Here is a 22,971-nt window from a genome sequence, read left to right as displayed (position 1 = left end):
CCTGCCGTGAGGCTGGTATCCTCTAGCCCTGTCTGGTCTCTCTGGCTGTGAAGTAGGCCCTGCTTCCCAGCGGGATGAGGCCTTCAGACTTTTCAGTCTATTTCTCAGCGTCTGCAGTTCTCTCGCCGTCCTTCGGAGAGTAGTTTCCTCCCACTCTTCACCATTTCTTTCTCCTGTCTGCTGCCATGTTTGGGGGCCCTGGGAGGAGCATGGCCTGTGCCCACCTGCCAGCATCCTCCTTCCCTCGAGCCTGGAAGTTTTTCCTGTTGGTGCTTCCTCATTCTATGGCCATCCTCATCACACCAGAGTGATACTGCGTGCTAGCATGGTTATAAGTGTTTTCCAAGTAATAGCTCATCTAATCCTCAAAACAACCTAGGAGGTAGGTCATATCAGCACTTAGAACCATGTTAGCACACAACATCACTCCCATTTTACAGATAAGGATACTGACAGAGAGGGCAGGGAAATTGCCTGAGACTACACAGCGGGAGAAGAGCAAAACCTGTATTCAGACTTGGCCAGCTTGGCACCAGAGAGCATGTTCCTGACTACGACACCATGGCCACCCCACACCAGTGCCACGTGCATTTCTGGTGTCAAAAGAATCCCACAGAGAGCTTGCAGGGGAAGACGGGAAGGAAGGGAGAGGGAGGGAGGGTTAGAGACTGTGGAGTTATATCACTGCACATGCACTTTGTATGATATCAGCTGCATGTTCGCAAGAACACTACAAGGAAACGTGATATTCATGTAACAGGGCCCTTAAGTATTAGCCGGCTAGCTCATCTGCATAGCAGAAAGGGAGCCTGGCCAAGGCCGGCCTCAGAGACATAAGATAACATGTAATGACCTTAATGTCTAATTTAAACGATTTTCAGAGTATTTTGTGAACACTTGGTTTTCACCTGACTTGAGAATCTAATTCTTGAGTAATTTGTTATCTCACTGTTCACACATCCCTCTGCCACCCCCACACACAAAGTGCATGCCTGAGACGGTCATTTTTATTTTAAAGCACATATCTGTGGACTCATGTTTTAGGCAACACCCTAAATTTATAATATTTTAAAGGCTGTGTTAGGTAGCACCCTAATGCGTTCCTGTCACATGGCAAGCAGCACTGCATCCACACAGTAATCCAGTGCCTGATTTCATGAGCACATGCTCTTTGTTGGGGTGTCTTGTTTTTAAAGGAAGATGCTGGAGACGTGTGGAGATGCTGAGAATCAGCTGGCTCTCGAGCTCTCCCAGCACGAAGTCTTTGTGGAGAAGGAGATCGTGGACCCTCTGTACGGCATAGCCGAGGTGGGTGCTTCACCGTGCAGCACGGAAGAGCCAAGAGTGGTGTGGGCTGGACAGTGAATGTTAAAATTTTAACAGTCGTTGCTGGCTTTAACGTACACTTCTTTTTGGAAATAAGGGGAGTCAATCGAAGGTACAAAATCCTTTGCTTTAGAGAAAAAACGTTTGTAAATACTGTCCTTTCAAATGGTTAACCTAAAAGCCCTGAAGTGCATCCCATTTGGTGTGTTCTTCCTTTTAGGTGGAGATTCCCAACATCCAGAAACAGAGGAAACAGCTTGCAAAATTGGTGTTAGACTGGGATTCCGTCAGAGCCAGGTAACACACGGCTTGAGCCAGCAGTGCAGCATCGTGTCCCATTCCCACCACCGGGGAAAGGAAGACCACTATAGAAGTGGTCACCAATTCGTGCATTTGACCCCCAGACTGGGTGCCAACCTGCCAGCACTCCCTGTAGGCCTCGTTCTCCCAAGCGTGGCAGTGGGGTTGTCGTTAGAACATCCTGTTCTTAGTGAGCCAGCAGTGAAAGGAAATCATCTAAGGAAAATGACGTGAGTATATTTAACGGCAGAGGGAACGGTGGCAGTTCTGAGGGCCCAACTCTTAAGAGTGTAGGAATAAACACATCTGTGGCCCTAACAGCTCATGAGGGTCCTGCTGTGTCACAAACCCTGTGTACCTGTAATACCTTCAGTACCAAGAAAGGAGGCGCTCACATGGCAGGAACTCATGTAAACCAGTATAGCCAAATCAACGCTGTTGATGTGGGGACTGATGTCAGCGAAGGAGTCTGTCATGATTCAGGGCAGGACTGCTCCCTCTGCCCTGTCCTTGATGGAGTTTTTTGGCTTTTTTCTTTCCTTTTTTTTTTTGAGACAAGGTCTCGCTCTGTTGCACCAGACTGGTGCGATCATAGCTTACTGCCGCCTCAAACTCCCAGGTTCAAGTGATCCTCCTCCACGACATCCCAAGTAGCTGGGACTACAGGCACATGCCACAGCGCCCAGCTACTTTTTAAAATTTTTTGTGGGGTAGTGTCTAGCTGTGTTGCCCAGGCTGGTCTTGAACTTCTGGCCTCAAGTGATCCTCCCACCTTGGCCTCCCAAAGCGCTGGGATTACAGCCATGAGCCTTGGTACCTGGCCTTCAGTGGAGTTTCTGTCACTCACTTCCATGGCTTTCTTCTCAGGCATGTGACAGTTGGGAATAGGGAAACTGGCACCACCAGCCTCAGTCCTGTTTCCTGCTTTATCACAAGGTTTGACAAACCTCTTCTGTAAAGGGCTGGATAGTAAATCTTTCTGGTGCTGCAACCCAGTTGCTCCCTGTTGTAACTGCTTAACTCTGCTGTTGTAGCATAAGGGCAGCTATGAGCAAGGCATACATGAATGGGTATGGCAGTGTTCCAATAAAACTTTATTTACAAAAGCAAGTGGCTTGGCTGACCCCAGCTTTGTCAGCTCTTTTCATCCTCATTGCAGTCCTGTGAAGCAGATATGATTATTTCTGTTTGACAGATGTGTGGTGATAGAGCTATCATTTATTGAGTTCTTCTGTGTCTGATGCTTCTATTACAGATTTATGGCTGTAATAAAAGGGCTGCATTTCCTTGTTTCGAAGAAGTGGTTGAGTATTAGATACGTCACTGATTTAATATCAGGTGATTTGGAGAAAATAAACACCAGTTTATTAAATGTACAAGTCAGTTGTGAAGATGAGTTCTGACTTAAGAAATGCTGAGATGAGAAAAGGTTTATTTAGGAATTCACACGTGGTGAAGACTCTGCTAGTGCAATTATCAAGTGACTTACCTGACACTTGCCACATGCCGGGGATCGAGCTACTTTCATTGTATGTCGGCCCATTTGATTCTCCCACCAATCCATGTTCATTTGTTCATCTGTGTTTTCAACTGATATCAATTGGGTGCTCAGTGTGCACCAGACTTTGTGCTAGACTCTAAATGCATAGGCCTTTCCATGTGACTTGGAGGGAACAGGGTAGAGGTTAGTATAACATTCCCTACTTTTGAGAGGAGACTCGTTTTGCAGATAAGGGAGGGACCTGCATGTATTATCTATGTGACTTGCTTTGTGCCTTCAAGAGCATAAATTGCAGTGTTAGGATTCTGACAGCAAAGTCCACTGTCTCTTGGTCATGTGTACATGTGATGTTCTCTGTCACCTGGGCTGGAGTGCAGTGGTGTGATCATAGCTCACTGCAGCCTCAAACTCCTGGGCTCAGGGGATCCTCCTGCCTCAGCCTCTTGAGCAGCTGCACACCACCACACCCAGCTACTGTTTTTTTTTTTTTTTTTTTTTAAAGATGCAGTTTCTCTCTGTCACCTAGGCTGGAGTACAGTGGCACAATCTTGGCTCACTGCAACCAAGATGCCGGGTTCAAGCGATTCTCCTGCCTCAGTATCCTTAGTAGCTGGGATTACAGGCATGCGCCACCACACCTGGCTAATTTTTGTATTTTTAGTAGAGAGAGGGTTTCACCATGTTGGCCAGGCTGGTCTCGAACTCCTGATCTCAGGTGATCTGTCTGCCTTGGCCTCCCAAAGTGCTGGAATTACAGGTGTGAGCCACTGCACCCAGCCCCAGCTTTTTATTTTTAGTAGAGATGAGGTCTCGGTATGTTGCCCAGGCTGGTCTCAAACTCCTGGCTGCAAGTAAACCTCTCTCCTTGACCTCCCACAGTGTTGGGATTACAGGTGTGAGTCACCACGCCTGGCCTGTACGTGTGATTGGAATCCTGTGTAGCTGGGAGTGCAGGTCACCCTGCGATACATTTTTGCTCAAGAGACAGAAGAATGTTCTAATGATTAATTAAACAAGGCAGCAAATGCTCCCTCACTAGAGTTGGTTGAGCAGTATTACAGATGTTTATCTGACAGGAATTTTGCACCTTGAGTGCGTGTATCCCACAGGTGATTTTAATACTGATTCTTGATCTTGCATTCACGGTCTTGTTCACTTAATCACAGTAGGTGTTGGAGAAGCTAAAACAATTGAATATTTCTACTTTTTCTCATTCCTCTTGCTTTTCTCTGGACAAAAGGTGGTAATAATTAAGTAGAAATCCATTATATGCCAGACATCATATGTGTGCACACACATTTTTCTCGCCTTTCCTCCTCATGACAATTCCGCAAGGCAGACAGTGTTTGTGAGTTTTGTAGATGAGGCAACTGAGATGCATAGAGGCTAAGTCACTAACTAGGTCACATAACTAGTTAAGGTAAAGCTGAGCTCCAAACTTGGACATATGAGACTCTGAAGTCTATGCTCCTTTCACAACATAGCATCTCCAGTTTTGCTTTGGTGGACTTGCCGAAGCCTTTCGGTGGAGGAGTGTGTCACGTCAGGAACACGAAGTGGGCAGAACATGGCATTTTGGGGCACTGCAGCAGTCTAGAAAGTTTAGTAAGTAGCTAACATGGGTTTTCATGCTGCATTTTATAACATCTGTGTTTACATTTAAAGTGATAGAGCTTTCCACAACACCAGACATACCCATTTTCAAACAGAGGATCAAAGCACATTTGAAAATCAAAAATTCTTTTCTATGATTATTTCCCACTTATCCCCTATTATTACTATAGTTTCTTTTTTTTTTTCTTTTTAGTGCTTTCATTGCTATTGATTGATACCTACATTATTATTGTTATTGTTGTTTGTAGACACGGAGTCTTGCTGTGTTGTCCAGTCTGGTCTCAAACTGATCCAGCTCAAGTGATCCTCCCACCTTAGCGTCCCGAAGCGTTGGGATTACAGGCGTGAGCCACTGCACCCAGCCTGATAGCTACACTATTGAAGTTCTGGCTTTTACTTGCTGAAAGTAATCATAGATCACAGATGGTAGTGTGGTAGTAGAAAGAGCCACAAGAAGTTCTCAGAAGCAGGAGCAGATTCCCAGTGGCACAGGGAACATTTCAGCTCAAAGCAAGAGAGCAAGGAGACCACCTCGCTCTCCTCCAGTGGCAAGGATTCCATGATTGGCCACCACAAGAAAGGGATTCCGTGGATTTTTCTCCAGTAGTGGAGTTTGTGTGAGACAAGATGTGGTTAGTTATGCTCAAAGCAGACCACTACTCCCGGCACTACAAGACTCCTGTCATGGTGGGAAGCTAAAGTCTCCTTTTGCTTGCTTCTGTTCTTAGAGGATAAGCTCAAGAGAAGTTGGCATCCTGGGCAGTGATACCCCTTCCAGGTAGAATCAGTTTTGAGGAAGGATCTATCTCCACTAGGTCCTACCTCCAGCTGTTGAGTATACACAGCTGGTTCTCAAATGCTGGCAACCCCATTGTTTTGCAGGTGGAACCAAGCTCACAAATCCTCAGGAACCAACTTTCAGGGGCTTCCGTCAAAAATAGATACTCTAAAGGAAGAGATGGATGAAGCTGGAAATAAAGTAGAACAGTGCAAGGTATGAGAATTCCTTGATAAATGTGTACTTGCATCATTCTTTTTGGTTTTTGCAAATGAGGGATGAAAGTTCAAATGTAAGTTATTTGATGTTTTAAATAATTTCTATCAGAATATTTTGAATGATTTTAAAGGTAGGTTTTATTCTTTCTTACTAAGACTCTATTATTTTATGATCAGAATAAACATTTTAAATTCAAATAGGATATTTTTAAAAACTTGACAAGATGTCTAAGCTTACTTAAAGATGAAGGCAGAGAAAAGGAAAGAAAACCATAGCAAAACATGTAATGAAGTTACAGCAATTAAAAATGCATAAGAAAAACAAAGAAAAGAAGTAAAACTGTATAAGAAGCATTAAAATAGATCAGTGAAATAGTATAGGTTTTCTGGAATGAATGCTATAATGTAGGATTTAATGTACAGCAAGTGGCTTATATATCCTTGGAGAAGATAAGGATTACTTTTAAAATGTTGCTTGAACAATTGGTTTGTAATTTGGGAGAAATAGAGCTTTTTATCTCATAAATTATAGATAAATTAGATGGTCACGTGATCTCATTCTTTCTGCATCCACCTGTGTAGATAGATGTTCATTCTGAATGTCATTTGAGGTGGTAAATTATTTGAGATGGTAAAGGAATAGGTCTTTGGGGAGTCTCTAGAGTCTAAGTCTGCATCGACTTAGATTTTTCCTGTTCTTATTTTTCATTGTTTTAAAAAAATTGTTTTTTTTTTTTTTATTTCATGCTAATGTTAAGACTGTTATATTTTAGTTCATTTAGGTCATGACATACTTTGCTTTTCAAAGTAGCAAACCTTGATCAGTTAACTGTAGTTAAATTACTTGTTTAAAATAATATAGTGGGTAGAAATATAATAAAAATATAAAAATAATATAGTGGGTAGAAATTAAAACTAAACTCACAAAGTTATGCCTTTGTTTTAAAAAGTTTTTATGTTTAAAAGATGATATTCAGATACATGCTTCTAGTAAAATAATGTCACATTGGCTTATTTGTGGTCCAAAGAGTTGTAGCTTTGTCAGTGTCATTTACCCAGCAGTCTTCTTAATATCTGGTCTAACCTAGCTCTTGTCTATTGCACACAAATTTGGGTAGAGGTTTGGGAAGTCATCATGGGCTGATGTCTCTTCTCTCAACTTCCACACTTGTCAGTACTTCAAATGGTAAAATCTTATGGAAATATTTTCTGCCTCCTTCTCTCTTTATGCTTACCTTGGGGGTAATATCCTCATATCTATGTTCTGTTTCACTGTTTTTCTCTTTAGCTGTGTCTGGTCTGCTACTCAAATAACATTGAGTTTTTAATTTCATTGACTATATTTGTCATTTCTGAAGTTCTAATTATTCAAATCTTCCCTTTTTGATACTACATTATTCTTTTTTAGTGTTTCTTGTAAATCATTTTAAATATACTTATTTGATAATTTCTGTTAATTCTGTTTTCTGAAATTTTCTGTGAGAGTGGTAGGAGTTTGCTTATGGTGGATTATTTCCTTATGTGTTTTGTAATTATTGTGAAGTCATTTTAAAAGGGGCTTTATCTGTGGGACTATCAGGGATTGGGAATGAGGCTTCCCAGAGAGTATTACCAGTCCAAGTCCATTTTTAATTAAACTTAAATCAGTTTGGGGTTTCTGGGACCACATGTCAGTAAATTTAAACCTCAAACCCTCATGAAAGCAGGTCTATGTTTGTGAAATCTCCCGGCCAATGTTCCTCAGACCTAAAGCCCATTCCAAAACAGATGTACTTCCCTATCATTTCCATGTGATGCTAAGTGCATTTGTTCTAATCTGTTCTTTCGTTTAGAGTACAGTTCTTTAGGAATCTTATCTTTATGCATGATGCATGTATACTTGTTTCTCCTTACCAGGCCCCAAAGCTTCAAACACCTTGGTCACCAAGACTGGCACAAACCTGCCCCAGGTCATCCCCAGCTTCCATTGATGCTTAGCTTTCTGACTTTTTCTTTCTTTCTGCTTTGTTTTCTTCTTTCTCTCTTTGTGGGTGTGTGTGTATGGTGGGGTTGAGGGGAATCAAGGAATTTACTTTATTGCTTTCCCAGTTATTCTAAAAGGATGTTCATTACTCCTAACTAGCATTTCCAAGTTTTTATCATAAATGGGAGGCCCTTCACATTAATTTGTGTACCTTGATGCCAAAAACAGAAGTCATTACATTAAAAAAAAAAACTCTCTCTCTACATATGTATTTTCCAGCATATAAATGTTCATATATATAATTCCTATGTATATTTATATTTGAAGATTGGAAATACATACCTAATTGCTTAATCTGTCACTTAAAAAGTTTTTGTTTGGGCGGGTGCAGTGGCTCACGTCTGTAATCCTAGCACTTTGTGAGGCTGAGGGGGGAGGATCACTTGAGGTCAGGAGTTCAAAACCAGGCTGATCAACATGACAAAACCCCATCTCTATTAAAAAATAGAAAAATATTAGCTGAGCGTGGTGGTGTGCACCTGTAGTCCCAGCTACTCAGGAGGCTGAGGCAGGAGAATCGCTTGAACCCAGAGATGGAGATTGCAGTGAGCTGAGATTGCGCCACTGGACTCCAGACTGGGCTACAGTGCAAGCAAGACTCCATCTCAAAAAAAAAAAAAAAAAAAGTTTTGGGAGGCTGGGTTGGGCGGATCACTTGAGGCCAGGAGTTTGAGACCAGCCTGGCCAACATAGCGAAACCTTGTCTCTACCAAAAATACAAAAAGTGTGGTGGCACACGCCTGTAATCCCAGCTACTAGGGTGGCTGAGATAGGAGAATTCCTTGAACCCAGGAGGTGGAGGTTTCAGTGAGCTAAGATTGTGCCACTGCACTTCAGCCTGGGTGACAGAGTGAGACTCTGTCTCAAAAAAAAATAATAATAATAATAAATAAAAATATGAAAATATGACATACCCTTCCACCCTATTTTTTTTTTTTTTTGGAGACAGAGTCTCGCACTGTTGCCCAGGCTGGAGTGCAGTGGCGCAATCTCGGCTCACTGCAAGCTCCACCTCCCAGGTTCATGCCATTCTCCTGCCTCAGCCTCCCGAGTAGCTGGGACTACAGGCGCCCGCCACTACACCTGGCTAATTTTTTGTATTTTTAGTAGAGACAGGATTTCACCGTATTAGCCAGGATGGTCTCAATCTCCTGACCTTGTAATCCACCCACCTTAGCCTCCCAAAGTGCTGGGATTACAAGCGTGAGCCACCGCAACTAGCCCTTTTTTTTTTTTTTTTTTTGAGACAGAGTCTCAACTCTGTTGCCAGGCTGGAGTGCAGTGGCATGCCATCTCAGCTCACTGCAACCTCCACCCCTGGGCTCAAGCAGTTCTCCTGCCTCAGCCTCCTGAGTAGCTGGGATCACAGGCGCCCGCCACCATGCCTGGTTAATTTTTGTATTTTTAGTAGAGACGGGGTTTCACCACATTGGCCAGGCTGGTCTCGAACTCTTGACCTCAGGTAATCTGCCCACCTCAGCCTCCCAAAGTTCTGAGATTACAGGTGTGAGCCACTGCGCCCTGCCATTCCACCCCTTTTTAAACCCAAATGTTAATAATACACCATAAGTAATGCTCTGTACTTTGCTTCTTAACCAGCTGTGTTAAAAATGTATCTTGGAGATCTTTCTGTGTCAGTCATATGAGAAGCTTCCTGATTCTTTCTGTATGGTTGTACCAGGCAGTTGATGGACATTTAATCTGTGGCGCTTTGCATCACTTTTTCATCTAAGAGCTCACAGAGATTGTTCTCAGGTGCCATTTTGTTTTACTTCTTTTTTCTTCAGTAACCTCTCCTCTTCCATTTACCCAGGATCAACTTGCAGCAGACATGTACAACTTTATGGCCAAAGAAGGGGAGTACGGCAAATTCTTTGTTACGGTAAGCAGCTTCCCTTGACAAAATGTTAAAGCGTTATTAAAATGGAGTCATTTTAGCTTTTTTGCAAAAGATTTCATTTTTAGTTTTGCTCAGCCATTGTGTGTGTGTCCATCCGATGCTAACGTTACTTTTGTTTTTGAATGTGGGTCTGTTCTCAGTTATTAGAAGCCCAAGCAGATTACCATAGAAAAGCATTAGCAGTCTTAGAAAAGACCCTCCCCGAAATGCGAGCCCATCAAGGTAATGTAACCCGCGTGCGGCTGATGCTTCCTTCTTGCCTCTGCCACCTCTGCCTGGGTTCTTCTTCACCCTGACTCCTCTGCATGCACGTCCTTGGGATAAAGCTTCTCTGCCTAGGAGGGTAGTGTTTCCCGGCATAATTTCATCTTCCTTGCTGCATCCTCTAACTTCTTCCAAACCCAAATTAACACACTAATAGAACATTTGTAGTTCTTCTGAAACCTTCAGTTGAAGAGAGAGCTGGCCTCTTTGGGGGAGTGCCTGTGTGTTTTCCCATCTTCTAGAGGCTTGAAAAAGTCCAGCATTGAATGATCCTTTTCCACATCAGTTATTTGTTCCACAGGACTTAATTCTGGCCGTGTGACTCCGAGAGCATCCATTCTAGGGAAAATATTTTGGACTTTCCAACAGAGCAGCCAGTACTTGATGCCACATCATGCACGTCACACTTAATAACAAGTGTGATTGAATCCTAAGACCGTGGTCACTTCTTTCAGACTCCTCCTTTGTCTTTATACTAAGCTTTTGTTCTTGTCAGCACTAATATTTTGCCTGTCGTATTCAAGCACACTGCAGATTTTATCTGCAAGTTAGGTGCAGACTGAACTTTCCCCTTATGCTGACTTTTAAGTTGGGCATCTAAAGCTTTTTTTTTTTTTCCTCCCTAAAGCTTTTGATGCTATGTCTCTGTGATTTACCATTAGAGCATTTACCGGCAGAGATGGCACAAGCGGTTGAGTCAGAAATTGCTCGGCCATCCTTGGATCTATTTCACCTGTGCTATATGCCTGACATTTGGAGCTTACGCTCCTCTGCAGAACCACTGGTGTTGAGCTGACAGGGGATCAGGCCAGGTGCTGAGTAGGATGACTTCGTGATTTTGAGACTGAGCGTGCGTGTGTGTGTGTGTGTTGCGGGGGGGTTGTTTGTGGAGGTGCATACATACCAGCACCTTCAAGAATGCCACTTCTTCTCCCCCTGAGTTCTAAGAGATCCTCACAGGTTCTGGCTTTGTGCCTGAAAGTTTTTGGATTATGGAATTATAAAATTTTATGTCTTGACTGATCAGATAGTCACCTCTTCAGCATTCTCAGATGCAGTGTGTCTGAAATTCTCAGCCATTGCCCTTGCCTTCCCAAATAATCGAGAGTCCTAGTTCATGGAGAATGGCGTTGAGTCACAGTGCAAAGGAATGAGGTCTCTGGAAAATGTTCCCACCTTCCTAGGGACTGACTCTTGCTGGGCAAGTTCAGAGCATCCAGAAAATATATTTATGAGATATCTGCTGTGGGCTGGGCCCCGCATAGGACAAAATAGTAGACAGATCATTATTGTAACCTTTGAGTGACTTAGAGTCTGATTTGAAAGAGGTGATTAACAAGAGGAAAAACAAGAAGATTGGATTTTTTGAGCATTTTTTTTTTTAAGAGACAAGGTCTCACTCTGTTGCCCAGGCTAGACTAGAACTCTCATTCTATTTTTTTCCCAAGGGTATTTTCCCTAGAGAAATATGTCAGGAAGCCATGGAGAGTGGGGATGGGGCAGGGAAGAGGTTAGGATGGAACAGCCCGTGGAGGAAGTGCGATTTATCCTTCTTGCTGAGGTCACCCTTCACGAAGTTGCAGTTCAACCCCTCCCACCGCTGCCTGTCCTTGCGCCTGCCTCTCATCTTAGTTCTGTCTCTTCTTTCCTTGCTGTCTTCTCTGTTTTCAGAAAGACTTAGCTTGTCCTTACTATATAAAACAAGTGTGACCTCCCCCCACGATCCCCTCACCTCCGTGGACTCCGTTGTCACATTCATGGTCAGTTGGTGGTAATCTGGTGCCTTCCTGACCTGAACACAACACCCCGTTTAATCTGGTTTTCCTTCATTTTTTCTGGTGGGCACTTCAGATGACCCCTTCCTGCCTGCCACCTGTATTTTCTTACCACCTTCCCACCCCTGAGTCCTTTGCAGTCTTGTGTCTCCCCCCAGTCACTCTGCTGTTTAGGAAAAAAGAGCACAGCATACTGCAGTTTTCAAAGGAGCAGCAACCACCCGTCAGATCCTGGCATTTGACCCAACGTGGGCCGTCTCTTCTTTGTTCACGTTTATCTCCTTGCACCACTTGACTTCTTCTTTCATTGTGAGGACTCTGCATTGCTCCATTTCTTTTTAAACATTTTCTTCAAGAAGGATTATATATTGCTCTATTTCTGTCTTCTACCCAGAAGTCAGCCTTTCTGAGGTCCAGTCCTTGCACCTTCGTTCTTCTCTGCCACCCTCACTTCCTCGCCCCCTTTCCCCTAGAAATCCCTTCACTTGGACAGCTTTGCCTCTTACCTGCATTTTAATCCTTGCAGCGTCCTAAGCATCGGTTCCCTCTGATGAACAGCCCTCACCTTAAACTCAAAAAGCAAACTAGTTCTCTCCCCACACCGACTGTCCCTTTCTCCCTTCTTGTCTCCCTCGTATCACCTTTCTCCAAGTGATTCAGATCTTAACCTTGGAACCCTTTTCTCCTTCCTCTCTTCCATCCAGTGCCTAAGTTCTGTCCATTTTGCCCTAGGCTCTGCCATCCTTTCTTCCCCTGGCCTGCTCTGCTCCATGCTCTCACGGCCTTGGCGTGAACTTGGGATAAGATGTAAATTCCCAGACTCACAATTCCTGATCTTTTCTCAGCCGATTGCCCCTCACAAAGATATGTTAGCCCATTTTTCAGCCTGTTTAATCTTTGTCCATCTCAGGAGACCCCCTCCAACCTCACTTCCTTTGAGAAGCCTTATCTGACAACTGAAGCCAGTGGCAAACACTTTGCCTCCTGCTTTGTGCCAACGTTTATTGTCTACACCAGAAGTCACAAACAGCCGTATCTTTAAAAATTGTTAAAAGTTGGTTGTCATCATGTGAAAACCAGATGCTGTGATGTAACAATCCTGATTTCTGGCTTCTCCTGAAAGTTGAGAACATCTGGCAACCCTGGCTCTGCTTTCCCTCGTGGCAGTGTTGGTTTGGTGCCGAGGAGTGGTTATCGCCTGTGGGCAGATCATGCACTCCCAGCAGGATTCGTGCCCCTGTGCTACCTAACTGGCTCCTCTAGACAATTGCATTTGCGACCCTCGTCTATACCATCGATCTGCCATGACTTAGCAAATATGTCTTGTCTCGTTACTGATTGTTCTGTGTTTACATGTTTGTCTTATATTCCCTTCACATTTCAGTTGCCCTCTCCCTGAGGGTGGGGAATCTCTGTGAACTTCACATGTCTCCTGCCGTACCTGGCACATAGTAGGTCTGTTGTTTAAGAGGCCAGTGCCTGAGGTGGAGTTTGCCTTATGACTTGCTTCTAGGTCAGTGGTTCTCACTTGTACCCTCTGCCAACATTATACCAGGCTTGGGGGTGGGATCCACTCTGTCCAGTGTTTACTAGAAAGTTCTAGCAGAGGTTTGAAGCATGCCCACCCCTTAACGTTACAGGGTTGGGCTTGTGGTGAAGGCAGTGGCGGGTGTCATTTGCAGAACTCCCCTGGGTGATTCCAGTGTATCCCCTAGTGGAAGGCTCACGTGGCCATTTTCAGCCTGTGTTGTGAATCACTGCTTTAGATAAAAGGGACACAGTATTTCAGGTAAGGTTTGACCTCTGGGAAGGTCCAGACCCCCGGATGCATTTTCTGTTGGAAATTCCCCTGGCTGGTGCTGGGCTCCCCACACTTCTGAGAGTGGCTGGTGGCCTGCATCTCATTTTTGTCCCCCACCTCCCTTTCCCTCACCCCTTTCTTCAGTCTTTACCTCTTGCTCTTTCCATCCATTTTTACCTTTCCACAAGCTCTCGGTTCTATGGTTTTGCAGGATTTTATTTTTCTTCCTTCCCCATATGCAAATCATGAGGGCCTCTACCCCTGCTGTGACATAGGAGAGAGTGTAAGAGGACACACCGGAGTACATACTGCCTTCTTCCAACCCAGCTTTCCAACAGCAGAGCTGCTAAGGGACCAGTGGCCAGTAAAGGTGCAGAGAAGGACATGAACCCTTCCCGTTGTTGGAAAGATTTAAGTGTTTCTCCCTGGAGCAGTTTTCACAACTGGTTTGCCCTCCTTTGCTTCTGCGAGCTGCTCAGATAGCACTGTATCTCTGCAGCTTGCACAGGCAGGCCAAACTCAACCAGATACTTCTTATTCTAATTCATATGTCCATTCTTTAAATTCTTCTTTCTATTTTACTGCTTCATTGTATTTGTGCTAAGCTGCCTCATGACCTGAAGATAATCTAAAATATGGCTTTCCTGCCGTCAGCATAGCCTTCAGCTGCTTTAGGGCTGCAGATACTGCATTTCTTTCCACTCAGAATTTTTCGGAGCTGTTTGGGGATGCGGCGTTCTGAAGCACTGCATGCCGTGGAGATGTCGCATCTGATGGAGAGTAACTGCAACGTGGAGAGTTCACGTTGGCCATCTCCAGTCTTGTATGACAGATGCTTAACTTGTGTTTGAAATTTTCAGAGATTATTTCCATTTTTGCATAGCAAAGAGTCTATTTCTTGTCCTCTAGCTAGAAGGCTTTGCATGGCTAGAATAAATTTCAACGAAACAGTATGCTGTGGCGATTCTTCCTTTTAGTGCAAGGCAGCCCACTAAACCCACTGGCGTGTGTTACTGAAGCGTGGTGCAGGTGCAGCGCGCCACTGCAGCTTCTAGGCAGCCTGAGTTGGGTGCCATCTAGGTGCGCTCAGGCTTCTGTTCCGCAAGTAACTGCCCCAGCCTGGTCCATAGTTTGTGCTGCTCCAGTAGATGGCAAATAACAAAAGCAAATAGAACAGATGTATCCCCTGTTCCCAGAGCCTCAGCTACCAGTCTGCTAGAAAAGTGCATTGGGTAGTTTGGGGAGAAAATAGCTTGGTAATGCTGTGAATTTGTTGGGTGTCTAACTGAACAATTTGCTGCTCTAGATAAGTGGGCGGAAAAACCAGCCTTTGGGACTCCCCTGGAAGAACACCTGAAGAGGAGCGGGCGTGAGATTGCGCTGCCCATTGAAGCCTGTGTCATGCTGCTCCTGGAGACAGGCATGAAGGAGGAGGTGAGGGGAGCTTCGTGATCCTGTGCACCGAGTCTCCGTGCCCCTTTTTCTGCCCAGAGCACCATGCTCCCCACTAGCCCCCTGTCCGCCCCCTCCCTTAGTTATACAGCCATTGTCTGTTTTGTGTAGAACAGTGGCTTTCAAGCTTTTGTCACCATGATCCATATTTTAAATTGCAATCCTGGTCCTTATGATACCTATCTGTCTGTGAATGAAACAAAGGTTTTACAGAACAATATTTATCTTTCCTGCTTGTGGTACACCCTGACCTCTTTGTGTCCTGTTTGATTGTTTCATTTAAAACTCTGGTTGTGATTTGTGACAGTAGATTTCGTGACGCACTACAATGGGCTAATGAGCTTTAGTTTGCATAGTATTATGCAGTTTTTTTGGGTGGGGATCATTTACATACTTAATTTTATGGGATTCTTACCCCAAACCCCCCATGAACCAAATAAGGGAGTTTTTATTATTCTTCTTGTATAAATAAGGAAGTCAGCATGCAGGGAGTTTATACCAGGTCAGAGCCAGAATCAAAATGCAAGACTTTTTTTCCCCCTTTTTAAAACTTTGTATTGAAATAGAACATACACACAGAAAAGCATACGTATCATAAGTGTTCAGCTTGATGCGCTTGCATGACTAAACCCACCCACGGAATCGGCACTCAGATCAGAGAACACCCCGGAAGCCCTCCTTGTGTTTGCTTCCAGCCACTCCCCTTCTAACAGCCTAGGTTGGTGCTTCTTGTCTGGGGCCAGATTTGCTCCCCAAGAGACATTTATCAAGGTCTGGAGGTATTTTTGATCATGACAACTGAGAAGAGGAGGTGTTACTGTCATCTCGTAGTAGATAGAGGCCATGTGTATTCGTCCATTCTCACACTGCTATAAAGCACTACCTGAGACTGGATAATTTATGATGAAAAGGGCTTTAACTGACTCACAGTTCCACAGGCTATACAGGAAGCATGGCTGGGGAGGCCTCAGGAAACTTACAGTCATGGCGGCAGGCGAAGGGGAAGCAGGCACAGTGTTGACGTGGTGGAGCAGGAGGGAGAAAGCGAGCACGCATCCAAAGGGGGAGTTGTCACACACTTTCAAACAACCAGATCTTGTGAGAGCTCACTCACTATCACAAGAACAGCAAAGGGGAAATCCACCCCCATGATCCAGTCACCTCCCACCAGGCCCTGCCTTCAACACTGGAGATCACAATTCCACATGAGATTTGGGTGGGGACACAGAGCCAAACCATATCACCATGGATGCTGCTAAACATCCTACAGGGCACAGGACAACCTCCACCAAAAAAATAATCCAACCGAAAATGTCTGTAGTACTGAGGTCAAGAAATCCTGCCTAGATTAATTTTCTTCCTGCCTGTCCCTGTGCTTGGGTACATGCTTGGCCCTCGTCGTTCCTCCTGACAGCCCTGTAGGGCAGGCAGTAACACCGCCGTCATAGATAAGAGCTGAGCAGAAGTCGGGGAATCCCCATCAGAACACACTGCCGCTTAGTCTGAGTCTCCCAACCTGCTCTTGATGCTGATGGCTTTTCATTATCTTTAGGGCCTTTTCCGAATCGGGGCTGGGGCCTCCAAGTTAAAGAAGCTGAAAGCTGCTTTGGACTGTTCTACTTCTCACCTGGATGAGTTCTATTCAGACCCCCATGCTGTAGCAGGTGAGCGCCAAAGACTGTCTGCAAATCAAGTCACCCTCAAGGCAGTGGGCGGGTTCTGTCTCAGATGGTCAGTTAAAATCCCATTTCAATTATAGGTTTAAGCGACAAAACCAAAGTGGCCTCTTGCTACAATTCCTTAGTGTATATTAATGTAATGTTCACATGTGTCTTCTTTACTCCTTTTTGTTTTTCTATTTTCTTGATGATTAAAGGAGGAAGTAGCTTATAATGCAAATATTTGGAGACATACTTGTATTTTCTTCCCATCTTTCACAGTCTCCCCCCACCAAATTCATATCTACCCAGAGAAATTATGTCTATTAAGGGAATGACTTTAAAACTAAATTTATTAGTAATTAATCTCTTAAAACTTTGTTTTTGCAAGAGATTGAATTTGTTTTATGAACATTTTAGTCTCTAACCACTCTTGCCAACTTAGGATTTGTTGTATACACCTTGGAAGATTGTAATTGAGATCATTTCGATCTGCAAAATAATATGTCCCAAGATTCTTAGCCTTACTCCTTTTTCATACTCAAAGAGAGTGTTAATGATTTCAGGTGCTTTAAAATCCTATTTACGGGAATTGCCTGAACCTTTGATGACTTTTAATCTGTATGAAGAATGGACACAAGTTGCAAGGTAAGTTTAAAGAACACAGAGTTGTAAAGGGAATGATGTGATATTGTGCCCTATTTGTAAATCATTTTATTCTCAGGGGTCATAACATTAAAATAACATATTTGTTAAATAATACATGTCTCAGCTCTTATTTATGTTTAGAATAAAAATATCGAGTAATATAATTATTAGTGTAGGAAAGTCACCACTTAGGCATTGGTTTAAATTTGTGTTACGTGGATGAAGACATAGAGTGGTATCCATATTAATGGATTTGCAAATTTCTAGCCCCCTTTATGTTGAAGAAAGCCCCGTAACTGGGGATACGGGTCATACTGACCCGTGGCAGTGTACCTTTTGAGCTGTGTGCAAACTTACCTGTGCAGTGATACAGTTGGCTTTTAAACAGCATGGGGATTAGGAGCACTGATACACTACATAATTGCAAATTCAAGTAATACTTTTAACTCCCGCAAAACAACTAAGAGCATACTGTTGACTGGAAGCCTTACTGATAACATAGTCAATTAACACATATTTTGTATGTTGTATGTATTATATACTGTATTCTTACAACAGAGTAAGCTAGAGAAGAAGTACTATTAAGAAAATTGTAAGGAGGAGACAATCTGTTTACTATTCATTAAAGGGAAGTGGATCATCTTAAAGGTCTTCATCCTTGTTGTCTTCATGTTGAGTAGGTTGAGGAAGCAGAGAAAGTGAAGGGGTTGGTCTTGCTGTTTCAGGGGTGGCAGTTCATCTGTGAGTTTTTCACAGATTTCCAGGAATTTTCCTATGTGTTTATTGAAAAAATTGCATATAAATGGATCCTGTGTTGTCAGCTGTATAATGATGACATTAATATTTACTGAGCATTTTCTTGTGCTCAGTACTGTGCTCATCTTTGTAGCTATTACCTCCTGTAATCTTTAATTAACATTATAAAAGGCAGATGATGATGTGATCCACATTTTACAGAGAGGAAACCGAGGCTTGGGAGGGAACAGTGCCAGGATAGTAGCAAGTAATTGGCAGAGGTAGAATTCAAACCAGACACCCAAATGCTATATTCCTCTTCTTTGTCCCTTTCCCTCCACCCTCAGCTTCAGTCTGTCTAGGAACAGTTGGTTTTAAGCAGGACAGCTTTGTTTTAAAAGCCTAGAGGCTTCTGTTTGGCTGGCCAGCCCACCTCCTCGTCTTTTTTCTCATGGTACTGACTCCCCTCCTCTCCAGAGTGCCTACTCCGCACCACTAAGGGAAGAGGAGCAAATGTCACCTCTGTTCTGTCCTCTTCCCCGTCTGCGGACACTGCCCCTGTTCCCCTCAGGCAGGCCATGATCAAATAAGAGCCACTTATTTCTGACCAGTTACACTTCAGTGGATGTGAGTCCATCACTCGTCTCTTTAACCAGGTCTTGCATTTGAGCTTTTCTTTTCTTTTTCCTTTTTTTTTTTTTTTAGATGGAGTCCTACTCTGTCGCCCAGGCCAGAGTACAGTGGCACAGTCTAGAGTCACTGCAACCTCCACCTCCCTGGTTCAAGCAATTCCCCTGCCGCAGGCTCCCAAGTAGCTGGGATTACAGGTGCCTGCCACCATGCCTGGCTAATTTTTTTGTGTTTTTATTAGAGACGGGGTTTCACCATGTTGGCCAGACTGGTGTCGAACTCCTGACCTCAGGCAATCCGCCTGCCTCGGCCTCCCAAACTGCTGGGATTACAGGCATGAGCCACTGCGCTCAGCCACATTTGAGCTTTTCTCTGTAACTGTGAAATGAGAGACTTTGTCCCTGGTAGATGGTAAGGTGTTCAAGTTCAGAGACAAGTTCTTAGTCATCACATATCTTTGGAACCCTGCCTGGGTCCCAGCCTACTGTCGGTATTAATGTTTATGGGACAGAATTCAGTGGAATCCAACATGAGTGTTAGGTGAAGGAGAGTTGTGGGATTTCTTTTATTGGGTAGCCTAGAAATAAAAGATTTCTTTGTTTATTACAAGGAAATAAACTAGTAAAAGAAGATGTCTGTCTGTTGGTATATTGATTCTATAGTTGAGAATTGTCAACATGATGGGCTTCCATCCCAGTGACACATTGACTGGCCTCTAAAGTGTAATTATGTTTAATCCCTATCCATACTCTCCAGAATGGTTCCATTCTGGAGGATGTTTCGAGTTCAAAGTGGTGTTATGGAGGCCCCTCTCACTCTTGGTCCCTAGACGGCAGAGTTGGCCGTGCTCTACAGGCTCCTCCCTGCCCCTTTTTTTAATGTCTCTGCAAGTTTGTACATTGCACCCGTGGAGGGCAAGAGCTCTTACAGTTGCTTCACAACAGAAATGGGCTGCTTGGTGTGTAGCCGGTGTGCAGTATTGCAAGCGAGGAAAGGCCCAGAAGTCTGGGTGCCTGGGGGCTCAGTCCCCTGATCTGTGGCTGGGCTGCTTGAGGGTAAGAGAATTTGGGCTCCATGAAGCTCCATACGTCAGTACACACTTTTTCTAGACAGATTTTTCAGTAGTGTCTTGTCTCTTCTCTGCCAAGCATTGGTGGAGGTGGTTTTGCCACAAAACCACCTCAAAATCGTTCGGCAGACGCCTAAAATCGTTCAGCAGAATCAGCACTTACCCTGTTTTGCACATCCAGAGATTGAAGGTTAACCAACTGCTCAGAGTTAAACAGTTAATTGGTATTTGACTCTAAATCTGTTTATTTCCATAGTCTGGGCTGTTTTCCAAGTGTGCTTTCTCTGTCAAAATGGAGGCCTCACTTTTAATATAGCATATTAATAAGGTATTACTAATCGGTGTTTTAATAAATTGTTATACTTAAAAGTTTTTTTTTTCTCAGTGTGCAGGATCAAGACAAAAAACTTCAAGACTTGTGGAGAACATGTCAGAAGTTGCCACCACAAAATTTTGTTAACTTTAGGTATGTATGATTGAGCTACAGTGACTCTGGAGTAAAGATAGGTTTAATGTCCAGCAGAGAAGTCATTTAATTCAGGCATACTTGGCACATTAAAAAACAACAACAACAAAAAACACATCACTTTGGAGGGTAACTTGGGGCTGCTGGGAATGGAATTTCATGTATATTATGATGAATCTGAAGCATCAGTATCATGCCTGACATTAATACATAAGTTGGCTTATCATTTTCCCACTACAGCCATTAGCAATAAATTTCTTGTGAAAAGTTTGAGTGACTGTATGTTGGGTTTGGAGTCCAAATCGTCCAGTATATTAAAGGCAAAATTAATCAATAGTTGTACATTCTGTAATGTCTTTTATATATGCTACTTATTTTAAAGTATAAATCATCTTACTAAATAAAATTTCAAGGAATGGAGATTATGTATTACTTTGTGGAATAACTATGGCTTTAAGAAAATTTACCATGGGACAAAATTTCCATAATGTAACTTCCGTTTTCCTTTTGACTTAATATGTAACTTTGAACAAGTATAGAGAAAAGGAAAAAGTGGCCCCTGGGAATAAAGTCACTCAAAACCAAACAAGAAAAATTTTCTGGGAGGACTTACTAGAAAATTTTCTTTGTTTGGTTTTGAGTGACATTAAGTGACTAACCAAAATACTTTACAGGTGATATGTCTAGAATGTTACTTGTCCTTAAATTCAGCCTTGGGCTCTGCCACTAAGCTAAGCTATGTACTCCCTTTTAAATATTCCCTTTGATTAATTTAACTCACCCAGCTTGGAATTACAGATCCTCTTCCTCTATTCAGTGTATATGGTGAGAACTCAGTACTTCTTAGTATGTTGGGAGTTTGGCTCTTTATTTTGTTAATTTTACTCTGTAATTGTTACTAATTGATTTTTGAATAGGGAGCACATTCCCTTGGTTCAAAATTCAAAATTCAAAAGGTATGCAATGAAAAATCTCTCTCCTGTTCCCATACCCCAGCCACCCAGTTCCTCTCCTGAGATGCATCCGGTGTTTACAGTTTCTTATATGTCCTCTCGGCAAGAGTTGATGTAGACGTAAGCAAATACATTCATGTGTACATACTTGCCTACATATTTTTTCTCTCACATCCCCTTCTTTAAAAAGCTAAATGGTAGTGTATATTGTATACCTCATTCTCCCCCTCACCTTTTTTGCTTGACATCTTAAGATATTTGCTTAATACATCTTGGAGATTTTTCCTTCTCAGTACATTGTGTAATGATGGTTGCATAATCCTCCACTGTATGGCTATACTGTGATTTATTTAACCAACTCCCTATTGATAGTCGGGTTGTTCTTACGTTTTTGCCTTTATACGACTGTACTTATACATAAGCTGTGTATGTATACATACATATATACATACATAGCTTATGTAATTGGATATTTTTATAATTCCAACATAAAGTATTTTCAAATACAGTTTCCTTTAAGCAATATAACTATGTCAGTTTTTGTATTAAAATATATTGAGCTCACTATTAACACATTATAACTCATAATAGGGCTAGAATAGATAGGACATAAAGGAGAAATTGATTAGAAATATATAGCCAATAGAGGTTCAAATCGCTGAGATTTATACTTAACCTATTTTCTTCTTCCAAGCCCTAATGAGTCTGTTATCTGAAGCAAAGAACACAAGAACTGTATAAAATGCTTCACCTGAGCCAGATTCTGATTTAGGAACTCTCTGCAGTTAGCACCTGAGCAGCCTGGGATTGTGCACCTGGGCAGGAGGAGACTATTCCAGCAGCTATTTCAGAGGAGAAACCCTCCCCTTCTCTTTTGACCCCTAGATATTTGATCAAGTTCCTTGCAAAGCTTGCTCAGACCAGCGATGTGAATAAAATGACTCCCAGCAACATTGCGATTGTGTTAGGCCCTAACTTGTTATGGGCCAAAAATGAAGGGTAAGTCATCTTCCTCTGTATCACATCCTTTGAATTTCTTCTTTCCCACCTGTCGGGATGCACAGAAATGTAACTCGGGTTACACATTCTAGTTTAAGATCAATTCGAGGTGTTCTGAAATTGGTTTTCTCATTCAGCCAATATTCTTGGAACACAGCTGTGAGCTGGGTGCTGTCCCAGCTGATGGTGACACAAAGATGTGTGAGATACTGTCCCAGTTCTCAAAATGCCCCTGCTCTTAGGCAGTCAGATAGCTCAGTGGCTACAGTACAGTGATAAGAAAAATACACATATCCGTGTGTGTGTATATGATATTGTAGGAGGGGTAGCACTTTACTTCCACCCTCTTAGGGTGTCTGGCTGGACCTGAGCACTAAAAGGACGTAAGACAGGCTAACAGGAGAAAGCATACAGATTTTTACATTTTAATGCCCAGCAGAGAAGTCATTTAATTCACGCCTACTTAGCACATTAATAAAAAAAAACACATCACTTTGGAGAGTAACTTGGGACTACTGGGAATGAGATTTCACGTATATTATGATGAATTAGAAGCATCAGTGTCATGTCTGACATTGGAGTTCCCATAGGAAAATGAAGATCCAAAGAAGCAGTTAAGAGCCGAATGCTTATATATGAAGTTGGACGAAAAGTGAATTGTGAAAACATGACCAGACAAAGGAGTGTGGGCTAGGGCAGTTCGTTATGGAGAAGTGACTAGGAAGATAAGGATTCGTTCAGCAAGATTTGTGTATGGAGGTTTCCGTCAGCCTTGCCTTCCCATCCCTGGTGTTAGGAATGTTTCTTTCCTCCTGGTATATAGAGGGAGGGCATCCTTCACGTGGGAGTTTATCTCCTGCT

The 22,971-nt window shown here is 43.0% G+C and overlaps 1 protein-coding gene across 35 annotated transcripts in view; it reads left to right on the top strand.

The window, feature by feature from the left end:
- Positions 1 to 22,971, top strand: part of ARHGAP17 (Rho GTPase activating protein 17) — a 118,416-nt gene that overhangs the window by 46,534 nt on the left and 48,911 nt on the right. For 24 of the 35 annotated variants that reach the window (XR_012429475.1, XR_012429472.1, XR_012429473.1 and 21 more), the window contains exons 5-14: positions 1,197 to 1,308; positions 1,547 to 1,623; positions 5,624 to 5,735; positions 9,574 to 9,642; positions 9,801 to 9,882; positions 14,807 to 14,934; positions 16,505 to 16,616; positions 17,177 to 17,258; positions 20,078 to 20,158; positions 21,997 to 22,110. Coding sequence is in view for 25 of the 35 variants with exons in the window: in XM_045382201.3 (XP_045238136.2) it covers positions 1,197 to 1,308; positions 1,547 to 1,623; positions 5,624 to 5,735; positions 9,574 to 9,642; positions 9,801 to 9,882; positions 14,807 to 14,934; positions 16,505 to 16,616; positions 17,177 to 17,258; positions 20,078 to 20,158; positions 21,997 to 22,110 (969 nt within the window). In the remaining 10 variants the exon portion in view is untranslated. Of the gene's footprint in view, positions 1 to 440; positions 1,309 to 1,546; positions 1,624 to 5,623; positions 5,736 to 9,573; positions 9,643 to 9,800; positions 9,883 to 14,806; positions 14,935 to 16,504; positions 16,617 to 17,176; positions 17,259 to 20,077; positions 20,159 to 21,996; positions 22,111 to 22,971 lie in introns of all 35 variants that reach the window. The other 11 variants (XR_012429471.1, XR_012429470.1, XM_074028221.1 and 8 more) reach the window with 2 other exon arrangements.

This window comes from Macaca fascicularis, chromosome 20 (genome assembly GCF_037993035.2).
Source record: "Macaca fascicularis isolate 582-1 chromosome 20, T2T-MFA8v1.1".
NCBI classification, from domain to species: Eukaryota; Metazoa; Chordata; class Mammalia; order Primates; family Cercopithecidae; genus Macaca; species Macaca fascicularis.
This window is presented reverse-complemented; position numbering and strand designations above follow the sequence as displayed.